Here is a 12114-nt window from a genome sequence, read left to right on the forward strand (position 1 = left end):
AGTTTTTCTTTGTGAGGATTGAGTCGTTGGCTGATGATTGTGATTTTTTTATTGACACTATTAAGGCTGAAGGTATTTTATTTTCTTATTTTCCTGTGTTTTGCTTTCCTTCTTTGTTGATTCGGGCTTATTTGCTTGATGGTTGCAGTGAGTAAGTTGAAGCAGCATTCTCAGTCTCCATCTCTGATAGACAAGTTGTACGAGTTGAGTGCGGACGAGAGGTCTTTTATCAAGTTGACGCATCCTGAAGCAGATATCCAGATCAAGTCTCCGGACGATTCTGATTCTTAGTAGAAAGTTGCTCCAGCTATGTCTCAAGGTCTGTTTCTCTCTGCTGTGCTGTGATGTTTATTGTTGTGTCAATCTTTGTAGATGTATTTTGTTGTTGCGTACCTTGTGTTTTTGTTATGGGTTTAATTGGTTTCTGGTTTGTTTGCCCTTTTTGAGTCAGTTATGTACCCTGTTCAGTCTCTTATATCCCTCTTGTTGTCGTGTTCTTTATTGTATTCCTTTTTGAACCTGCCATGTTCCTTGTAGATACTTCGAGGTCACTAAGGTCTCATGACCTTCTTAGCTCGTCCTCTCTCTTAGGTCGCCTTAAATTTCGTTCTTCTCCTCAAACTTCAGAGAGTGATCCCATCAAGATTGTTATTCTTAAGAACGGTCCTCCTCCACCTCCACCTTATACTAACCTCAAGAGGAAGCTGGAGATGCCTATTGATGTTGATGCTGCTGATTTCTCCTTTGATTCTCTGGCTCCACATGTGGATACCTTGCTTTTTCCATCTTTCAAGGATCGTCAGTCTTCGCAGACTTTTGCTGACCTTTCTCAAGAGGCTGCTGTGCAGTCTTTCCAGGTATGGTATACTCCAAAAAAAAAATTAATAACAATGATATTACTGGATTACACTTTTCTTACCTAATGGTGTATTTTGTAGAGCCTTCAATCTTGTCTAGATGTGTTGGGCAAAGTGTCAAGAGTTTACTCGGAAGTATGATGCTATGAAGAAGGAGCGTGATGCCCTTTCTGACAAATACAAGGCAGCTACTGATGCTTTGAAGGCTGAACGGGCTAAGCATAGGGAGTGCATTGCTGAACGTGATGGGATGAAGAGCACCTTGAAGGAGGCTAGGAACGAGGTTGTTGATGCTGCAATGTATTACTTTGGGAAGGCACGTCTTGAAATGATGGAGGAATATCAGCAAGGAAATCATGAAGCCTGGGATTATGATGCTGATAAGGCTGCCTTTGAGAAGGCATTTCCTGAAGGGACTGCTGCTCTTGGCTCATTGTTGCTGAGCTTTGCTGATGAAGGATGTCCCAAAGAATTTGAAGCTTGTTGCTGAGGAGGTGGTCCCTGCTGATAACATGGGCGAAAATTAGTTTCAATGGTGTTGTGTCACCTTAAATAGTATTAACTCTGAAGAATGTTTGCTTTTACTGCCTTAGTGCAGTTGGATATTTTATTTTGTTTTTGTGCCGCACTGTTGCAGCTGGATGATTTGTTTGTTTTGTTGCTTTTGCACTACCTCTTTTGCTATGCTTGTGTTTCTTACTGCATTGTTGTTGTATTACAGGCGTATTACAGTTGTAGTATGGATGTAATATTGCTTACATGTATTTGCTGGTGTTTGCTTATTCTTCAGGGATATATGATTTGCTCCTTATAGGGACGAATAAGCATTGCTCTGTAGTGCCCTGTTGTGCTTTTACCTAGCAGTGTAGTTGTTGTCCTTGCAAAACAGAATTGGGTGAGGGGTGGCCGTGGGTTTCCCCAACGGCCCTCCGATGCCAAAGTTAGTACTCGTAGTGAAAATAAATTGAATTGACAAAGCTTAAGTAAAGAGGAGTACCTTCCGTGCTGATTTTGGCTGTTGGAGATTTTTTCTTTTTTTTTTGTTTTTCTTCTTTTTTTTTGGGTTTTTGCTTGTTTTCTGTTTTTTTTTGTTTTTTTTTGTAAAAAGAAACGAAATTGAAATGATAACTACGTACCTACACTCTCCAGAAATGATAGAGCTTTAAGTGTGCTGCGTTCCAGCTTCTCTGTACCTCTTTTCCTTCTGCGTTTCTATGTCTGTAAGCTCCATTTCCCACTACCTTTATGATTTCGTAGGGTCCTTCCCAGTTGGGTGCTAATTTCCCTGCGTTTACTTCTCTGGTATTTTCGTACACCTTTCTGAGAACCCAATCTCCCAATTTGAAGACTCTTGCCCTGACGTTCTTGTTGAAGGATCTTGCTACTTCTTGCTGATATGCTGCCATTCTCATTTTTGCGTCATCACTTAGTTCTTCCACAGTGTCAAGGTTGTGAATTAGTTCTGCTTGGTTCTTTTCTTCTGTCATCAACTCGTACCTTGCTGTGGGGACTTCCACTTCTGTTGGGAGTACTGCTTCACATCCGTACACTAATGAGAATGGGGTGTGACCTGTAGCGCCTTTTGGAGTTGTTCTGTCTTCCCATAGTATGTTGGGCAATTGATCTGCCCATTTCCCTTTCGCTCCTTCTAGCCTTTTCTTCATGTTGCCTTTGAGGACCTTGTTACTTTACTATGCCTGTCCGTTTGGTTGTGGATATCTTGGTGTAGACATGATGAGGGAAATGTTCCACTCATTACAGAACTTCGTGGTCTTGTTTCTGATGAACTGGGATCCATTGTCTGTAATGATCTCTGCTGGCACTCCAAATCTACTTAGGATGTTTCTTTTTATAAACGAGATGACATGTTTATCTTTAATTTGATTTCCTTGTACGCTTCTGCTTCGATCCATTTTGAAAAGTAATTTGTCATTGCTAAGAAATACACTCTCTGCCCTGATGACGGGGGTCATTTTACTATGTCCATTCCCTACTTCATGAATGGCCAAGGCGTCAACGTTGGATGTAACTCTTCTGACGACTTATGTGTCAAAGGTGCGTGTTTTTGGCATGCTAAGCATTTCTTGGCAAACTCTGCAGCGTCCTTTCTCATGCTGGGCCAATAGTATCCCATTCTGAGATCCCTGTTGGCTAAATTCCTTACTCCTAAATGATTTCTGCATTCTCCGCTATGTAGGGACTGTAGGACCTGCTGTGCTTCCTCTTTCTCTAAGCATCGTAAGAAGGGACCTGCTATAGACTTCTTGAAGAGTACTTTGCTGATTAGGCAATATTTTGAGGCTTTCGGAGCGAGTGCTTGAGCTGCTACTTTCCCTATTGGTACTGTCTTGTCTAAGAGGTATTCTTTCAGCGGTGTTGTCCAGCTACCGTCTTCCTTCCCTATAGAGTCTGCTTGAACTTCGTAGACGTTCATGGTTAATTCTTTCTCTATGGCTAAAGAGAGTACGTGTACTAGGGGGATAGCTCCAAATTCTTCTGGGTTAAAATTTGATCCCAAGTTTGCCAGGGCGTCTTCTTCAGTGTTCAAGTTTCTGGGTACCTGGTCTATCTTGAATTCCTTAAACTCCTTAATGAGCTTCCTTGTGACTTCTAAGTAGCTATCATCCTGGCATCCTTTGTTGTGTACCCCATTCATTTGATTTACCATGAGTAAGGAGTCTGAGATTACCTCTAGGTGTTGTATCTTCATATCTCTTGCGACGGTTAACCCTGTGATCAGTGCTTCGTACCCGGCTTCATTATTGGTGGCCTTGAAGTTGCACCTTACTACCTGTGCTATTTTGTCTCCTTGCGGTGATGTCAGTACTACTCCTAGGCCTACACCGCGTATGTTTGCTACGCCATTTGTATGGAGTGTCCACTTTTGTGTAGCCTTTGGTTCTTGTAATGCCAATACTTCTTTTTGTGCTTCTTCCTCAAGGGCTGGGCTGAAGTCTGCTACGAAGTCTGCCAAAGCTTATGATTTGATTGCGGTTCTGGGCTCGTATTGTATATCGTACCTACTCAGATGTAGGGCCCATTTCTCCATCCTTCCTAACATTTCTAGCTTTCTCATGATGGCTTTGATGGGATAGTTGGTTCTTACTCGTATGGAATGGCTTTCAAAGTATGGGCGTAGCTTTATTGAGGCAGTAACTAAAGCTAAAATAATTTTCTCCAAGGATGTGTACCTCGTTTCCGCACTAAGTAAGGTTTTTCTTACGTAGTAGATTGGAAATTGCTCTTTATCTTCTTCTCTTGTGAGGATTGCACTGATCGTCCCTTCAGATACTGCGAGGTACAATTGCAGGGGCTCCCCTTCTTTAGGTTTAGAGAGAATCAGCGGGTTGGCCAAATATTCCTTTAGCTTTTGAAATGCTTCATCGTGTTCTTGCTCCCACTTGAATTCCTTGTTTTTCTTCAGTACTTCATAAAAGGCTTTGTTCTTGTCTGAAGATTTCGAAATGAACCTGTTTAGTGCTGCAATTTTTCCTATTAGGATCTGTACATGTTTCTTTGATTTTGGTCGTTCCAGGTCCAGGATGGCTTTGACTTGGTTTGGGCTGGCTTATATTCCTCTTTGTGTAACCATATACCCTAGGAACTTTCCCGACTGTACTCCGAATGTGCACTTTGTGGGGTTTAACTTCATGTCGTACTGCTTCAGGATGGCAAAGGCTTCTCTAAGGTCTCTAACGTGATCATCTGCCTTCTTGGATTTAACTACCATGTCGTCTATATAGACCTCTATTGTGTTTCCGATTTGCTCTTCAAACATCTTGTTCACCAACCTTTGATATGTCGCTCCTGCGTTCTTCAATCCGAAAGGCATTACCTTGTAGCAATAGATTCCTTGACTAGTAATGAAAACGGTTTTCTCCTGGTCATCTTTGTGCATGAAGATTTGATTGTACCCACAGTGTTGTTTCAATGAATACTACAAGAAGGGGGGTTGAATTGTAGTATGACAGTTTAGCCAAACGTTTTGCGGAAATAAAACTAAGTAAGCTAAAGGAACTGAAAGATAGCTAAAGGAACTAAAAGTGCAAGAGAGATTTTTACGTGGAAAACTCCTTGGCCCTAATCAAGGAGGAAAACCACGACCACAAGGGATTTTAGAAAAAGTATCTTCACTAGAATAGGGCAATGACCCATTACAAACTAAAGACTCTGACTTCAAGTTCCTCAACGAACTCAAAGCCCCGAGGAACAAGTCACCCAACTTGTTACTCTTTTCTTCTCTTTCTCTCTTCTCACTTCTCTTTCTCTTTCACTTCTCACTTCTAACTTCTCTTTCTCTTTCTCTTTCTCTTCTCACTTCTCTTTCTCTTCTCTTTCTCACAAATAGAAGTTCACTCAAACTTCCCAACTCCCCAATACAAGAGTTCACTCAAATCCTTACAAATTCCCTAATACAATAGTTCACTCAAATCCTTAAACCTTTCTCAAATACATATGAAAGATAGATGTACGAAACTAATATGCTGGACACTTTGAGACATGTAAGGAACCTGGAACCTAAAAGAACTGACTCACTAACGTGGAAGACATAATATATTTCTCATGAAAAACTATTCCACTTAAGTTAGACACTATATGGAGTGACTCTCTAAAGTCAGACAGTTTTGAAAGAATTAAAAACGTTCCATTTATAGAAGATTAGAAAACCTACTAATTGTCCATGTTCCTTATGATCAGAAGTGGTCCGAATATTTAGGCCCACGAATACAAAACTAATTCTGATTATAAGCAACAATAATGGGTCAATTAGTTGCTCCACGACTTGCTCAATAACTTCCTTTTTGTTAGGAAAGCAATCAGCACGTTTTGCAAATACCAGCCACAAGTTCCTTGGGGACCAAGTCCTTTTGCTAAAAAATAGGAGTTTAAAACTGACTTCTTTAAGAAGGTAAGTTAAAATAACACACTCGTTCATTAATTTAACTTCACATATAGACCAGATTCATTTTGTTCCTTAACAAACAAATTCTCAACTGAACTCCTACTTTTAAGGTAACCACTTTGAAAATCTTTTTCCCACGACTTTGACTACAAAAAAAATCAGATTTTGAATATAAAACTTTGTTTTATAAAATAAAATCATTTTATAAATTAGTTTATTTGAAAATTAAATCCCTAGAAACTAGGAAAATAAGTTATCTTTTTTACTAAGAGAAAATCAGATTTTATTTTCAAAAACTTATCTTTTATAAAATAAAATCTAATAATAAATATTAATACCAAGTCAAAACTAACTTCCTATAAAGTAGGTAAACATAATACATTGACTATTTAACGTGGAAAACTGACTACTAGTGTTGTGCAAACTCGTGTTCCTTCTATAAATGAATTCTAGACTGACTAGTAAGGAACTTAATAGTCATCAAGACTTATTTCCTTATCGACTGAAGTTCCAATGTAGTTCCTTAGGCTTGTTCCAGACAATTTCTCTTGTCTAACATAATTACATGATTCCTAGAAAAATATACTCCTATTTTTCTGTCTTCATGTTTCTCTGATGAAGCTTCTACTCCGATGCTTCTGTTCCTGCAAAGGAACTTCTCTTCTCTGATGAAACTTCTACTCTGAAGCATCTACTCCCGCGAAGGAACTTCTCTTTACTTGTTCCCCCTGAGGAACTGCTGCTCATTCCTTGCAAATAACATCTTCTCATTATTCTTAGGAACCGTATGTAAAGTCTAACAATACGTTTGTACTTTTAGACTTCTTCTCTTTATGTTCCCCTTGAGGAACTTAAGCACGATCCATACATTGTATGTAGGGAACCATCTTCAATGATAATCTAACCTGTACTCAATCATCTTCATGCTTCATGACTTGTTCATGCACATCTCAATACACATATTAGTTAGATAATCATCATTTGTTCACAATCATCAAAACCTTACAACACACTGTATGCATCCATGAAGGATAGCAGCTCGTGTCCTGCTGTGGCGTCTACCATGGCATCAATGTGAGGTAGGGGGAACGGATCCTTTGGGCACGCCTTGTAGATATCTGTGAAATCAATACATATTCTCCATTTTCCGTTCTTCTTTCTGACTACCACCACGTTAGCGAGCCATTCTGGGTACTTCACCTCTCTGATCTTTCCAATCTTCAATAGGTTTTGGATGTCTTCATTGATAATCTTGTTCCTTTCTGGCGCAAATTTCCTTCTCTTCTGCTTTATTGGTGTATGCATTGGGTCTACGTTCAGTCTGTGAGTGATTACGTCTGGGGGGATGCCTTTCATGTCTTCATAGGTCCAAGCGAACGCATCTTTTTCTTCTTCTAAGAAGTCATAAATTTGCTGTCGGAGATCTGACTTCAATTTTGTCCCTATTATGACCTTTTGATCTGGATGGTTGGGGTTCAACTAGACTTCCGTGGCTTCTTGTTCTTCTGATATGCTCAACTTCTCTTGGCCCAACAGACCCTCTAATTGCTATGCTGAACTATTTTCTGTAGATGTTGCTTTTAGTGCGATCTTATAACATTCCTTGGCTTCCTTAGGATCTCCTCTGATTTCTTAAATACCCCACCTGGTAGGGAATTTAATGACTTGATGGTACGTGGAGGGAATGTCCTTCATCTCATGTATCCAGGGTCTTCCCAAGATCATATTGTATGGTGACAGAGTGTCAATCACCAGGAACTTGACTTGTAGGTTGACTCCTTTTGCATAGGTAGCTAATGTGATCTCTCAACTTGTTTTCTTGGTTTTTCCACTAAATCCTACTAGCATTGTTGACTTGTTGATGATGTTCTTTTCATCGATGTTAATATGTTTCAGAGTATCAAGCATGATGATGATTGCAGAGCTTCCATTGTCAACAAGGATTCGCTTGATCATGTAGTTTTCAACTGGGAGTGAAATCACTAGACCGTCATGATGGCCTTATACTACGTCGCTTTCTTCAAACATGATGGGAATGTCCATTTTTGATTTTTCTCTTCTGTCGGGCTGATCCTTATTGCTTTCCTTCGCATGCCGCTTTGCTGCTAAGTATGTCAAACCTCACACTTCTGACCCTCCTGATATGAAACAAATGGTTTTGACAATTGGAGGAGGAAGTGGGAGGCCTCCTTGCTTTGATTATCTTTCCTTTCCTGGAGCTTTGGATCTATCTGACAGAAGTTCTTTGAGATACCCTTTCTTCAGCAGGAAAGCAACCTCCTTTCCGAGCGCGACACACTCATCGGTTGTATAGCCAATATCTGAATGGAAGTCACACCACCTGGACGGATCTTTCTTTTCTACAGGACTATCATTCTTTCTAGGCCATTGCACAGTATCTCCCATCTTATTCAGGGTCCTAATTACTCCTGCAGGGTTAACATTGAAACAATATTCATGTAATTTAGGTAGGAGTTCAGGATATTCCCTCCAATCGGAGAATTCTCCTTCGACAACATTGATTGATCCTTCATCAAAGCGAGAACGATGATATGGCTTGAATCGATGATCTCTTTCGGGAAAGTTGTTGCTCCTTCTTGACTGGCGATCTGGCTCGGGAGTCTTTCATACATAGGTATCCTCTTCAAATCTGACTTGAGCCATAGGTTTGGCTTGTACATCTTCGAAGGTCGTGCAGGGATATTTGGTCAGCTCCTTGTAGAGCTCACTATGGTCTAGCAGTCCTCTCCTGAATGCTTTGATTGTTGTAGGAGCATCAAATTTTTGTATCCTAATCTTTTCTCTGTTGAACCTGTTAAGATAGTCCCTCAAGGATTCACCGTGTCTTTGCACAACACGGTACGGATCTGAAGATTGCTTCTCGATTTTCCTGTTATTAGCAAACTGGATCTTGAATAGATTCACCACTCCTGCAAAATATCGAATTGTCCCATTATCTAAATTAATGAACCAAGTTAGAGCTGGACCTGATAATGTGGCTCCAAAGCCCTTGCACATGATAGCCTCTCTAATATCTCTAGGGATTGAGCTTGTCATCATCTTCTGCTTGTAGAAGGACACGTGCTCATCAGGGTCTGTTGTTCCATCATACATAGCCATGTTGGGTGTGCTGAACCTCTTTGGCACTTCTACCATGGCGATCTCTTCTGAGAAAGGAGATTATATATAGCCATCTGCTGCTTCTTCTTCCATGGGCTTTGGCATTCCAGGAATTTTGGCGATCTTGGCCTCAAATGCTTTGAGGTACTCCTTAACCACCTTTTCTATTTTTCTCTCTTCGGTTCCTTCCTGCCTGCTCTTCTTGAGGGTTCCTGCATCCAAAAAGTCTAGGTACAGGGGCGTTTCCCTACTGTTAGATCCTTTTTCCCCGTTAGGGGTGTGAAAGGTTTCGGACATGTCAAGCTGCATGGCTATACTTTCGGTACTCTTTCTGGTGTTAACGGTCTTGGATGCGACTGATTGTATTTGGCTACGGAGGGCTTCATTTTGTTTGGTAAGACTGGTGAGTTAGGCTTCGGTTTGAACCTTTTGGGCCAACAGTGTTTCGATTTGGCTTTTCCGCTGGTCTAAGGTTTGACGGAATGCGTTCATTCCTTCATTTATTTCATTTATTTCAGCAATGGTAAAGGGTACTGGTTGTCCAGTCATGGTGTTTGTTTTGGTTTTTGGCGAATTGATAGGTTAATTGATTATCAGCTCCACAGTGGGAGCCAAATTGTTTAGGCAAATCTCAGTTAGGTCATCTAAGAATTTGCTAGGTTTTGAGGGGTAATAACAATCATTCCACCAATAACATATAAGGCGATTAAGAACGATAATAAAACAATAAATAACTAGTAAGCAAACATTAAGTATTCAATAAGATCAAAGAGATAAGTTTAGAGATACAATACTGAGTAAGGACAAGCCTCCTTGTTCAGTAGGGACACAGATCCGTAGACAAAAGTAGAGCAAATTGCTTATATTGAATTATGTGCGAGCGTACATGAGTGTTATAATGTCTAAATCTTCCTATTTATACCTAGGGATCCCTAGGGTTACATGGATATTCAGAATATATTCGAAATGTAGAGGATCTTCTTGATTTATTTTGTTCCCTATTCTGTAGGTGTATTCTTGGCAAGTATCTTCTTGATTTATACTCTTGATCTTGCTTTCCTTGTTTATTCCAATCAAGCCGTTTGGCCGTATATTAATACGGGCCCAACAGGGGGGTGAATTATAGTATGTTCCTAGTGCCTAGTTTTCGCGGAATATAAAACTGATTGCTGTTAGGAACTTAGACAATGCAAAGCGAATTTTACGAGGAAACCATCTAGAGCCTAACTTGAAGTAAAACCTCGAACCTACCTTAGGGATTTCAAACACAAACCACTTCACTATAATAGGGCAAACACCAAGTTACAACCTATTATACACAAACCTTTATTCACAAGTTCCTTATTGGAAACTTGCTAGCTACTCGATAGGACCCTATCCTACCCAATCTAAGTCCCACACTTAGATTCACTCGTACTACCAAAGTACTACCCACTCGGCTTCACACTAAAAGCTCTATCGGCTTTACCCTAGAAGCTCTCACATTGCACTCTTACAATACAATTATAACGAGAATCCTCACGAACTCTCACACCCCAATACATAAAACACTCAAAACCCTTTTTCCCTTTTACAAGATCTCAAAGAATAACTCTAAATACATACCAATGAATAAAGAGATAAAACTAATATGTTAGACACTCGAGATCTGTCTGGAACTTACTGGACGAACTGTAACCGGAACCTGACTGGAACTTCGACCTGGAGGTTTGACTTAGCTTTGTGGTGAAGGATGAAACCATTAAGCACGACCACTAAGCTTCATCAGCCTCAACTTTGAATGAATACATATGAGCATATTTATAGTATACCCAAATCATCCTTTTCGTAAAAGATAAGTTTTATTAAAAGATAGAAATAAAGGATATTTTCCAAAAATAAGTTTTCCAAAAATATATCTTTTGTTAAGAATATATTCTAACAATAATAATAAGATATATTTACCACAAAATCATATTTTATCTAAATCTTATATTTTCCAAATATACTAATATATCTTTTAACAAAAGATATACTTACCATATCTTTTTACAAAAGATATACTTCCCTGTAGGCGTCGCTCGAAGTGCGCTTACGTTAAAGCATGTTGTGAATATGCTTGGCACTCATAGGAAGTGGGAATTGACATAATACGATTAGGGACAAGGAAAGTAGGGAGCCGCCAACAAGTTTTAAGGAACTTGTAAACCGTTCACGGATCATAAAAGGCAACCACGAATAAGGGACAACGATAGGCAACAACGATTGACCCGTGAAGATTACACCCCATTCATAATCCATGAGATTACTAACTCCATATGGTTCGGAACCACGAAAGGAGGATCAGGGATGATGGTACGAAGTGAGTCATGGAGTCACATTCTCCCGTATTGGCCTCTACTCGATTCTTATAATGAAAAGTGATTCCTGCGATCTCAAAAGCATACACACAAAAATTCAATTTGCTCCAAACTATTATTATGCTAAATTGGTTGAATATTAATGCAACACATAATTCTAAAATATTTGTGATCACTTGATTTAATAACAAGATTAAAAAGGATCCTAAACCGGTCGTCCAAATTGTCTTATTAGGCGTTATTTTCAATTACATATTCCCTTTAAACATGCAATATAGTGATCATAAAAATAATAAAATAAACATTAATATTGGAGGCAATTTAGAAATAATAGTGTAGGGAATAATTTCAAGCCTTTAAATCCCACTAGCTTGAACCCCACTGTGATCATACACTAAAGTACGGTGGCGTCCAAAAGGGAAGAAGATAGAGCAAAAGAGTTTCCAACAAGTTTTTAAGGAACTTGTAAACCGTTCATAGAATGAAGGTTACACCCCTTAACGATCCAAGAGATCGTCAACTCCATAAGGTCATGAACCAAATAAGGGTTCGGGGATGAAGGTACAAATCCAACCTAAAAGAGATTGAACCTGCCCTAATAATAGGCCTCTACTTTATTCAGATCGTATTCATGTGCGCTTTCTAACTAACATGCAATCAATAGGATTAACCCTAAACCTGTTTAATCTATGTAGGTTGAATTTAATGCACAAATAAACTATTATTGGCGATCACTTGAATTTATAATCATATTAACCCTAACAAGATTATTAATTATCTTACTAAGCGTGATTACAAGTACCAATTCCCTTTAACATGCAATAAAAAGGTGATCAAGCAATAAATAATAAATAATGTATCAAGAAACATAATAAATAATTAACATCATAATAAT

At 39.3% G+C, this 12114-nt stretch overlaps 1 protein-coding gene across 1 annotated transcript; it reads left to right on the top strand.

Annotated features, from left to right (window-relative positions):
- Window positions 1–299: 299 nt before the first annotated feature.
- Window positions 300–923, top strand: LOC110686523. Its single transcript, XM_021863145.1, has 2 exons — window positions 300–319; window positions 538–923. Exons 1-2 carry the CDS (start codon window positions 310–312, stop codon window positions 921–923), a joined length of 396 nt encoding a protein of 131 aa, XP_021718837.1. The 5' UTR covers window positions 300–309.
- Window positions 924–12114: the final 11191 nt, after the last annotated feature.

This window comes from Chenopodium quinoa, unplaced genomic scaffold (genome assembly GCF_001683475.1).
Source record: "Chenopodium quinoa cultivar QQ74 unplaced genomic scaffold, ASM168347v1, whole genome shotgun sequence".
NCBI classification, from domain to species: domain Eukaryota; kingdom Viridiplantae; phylum Streptophyta; class Magnoliopsida; order Caryophyllales; family Amaranthaceae; genus Chenopodium; species Chenopodium quinoa.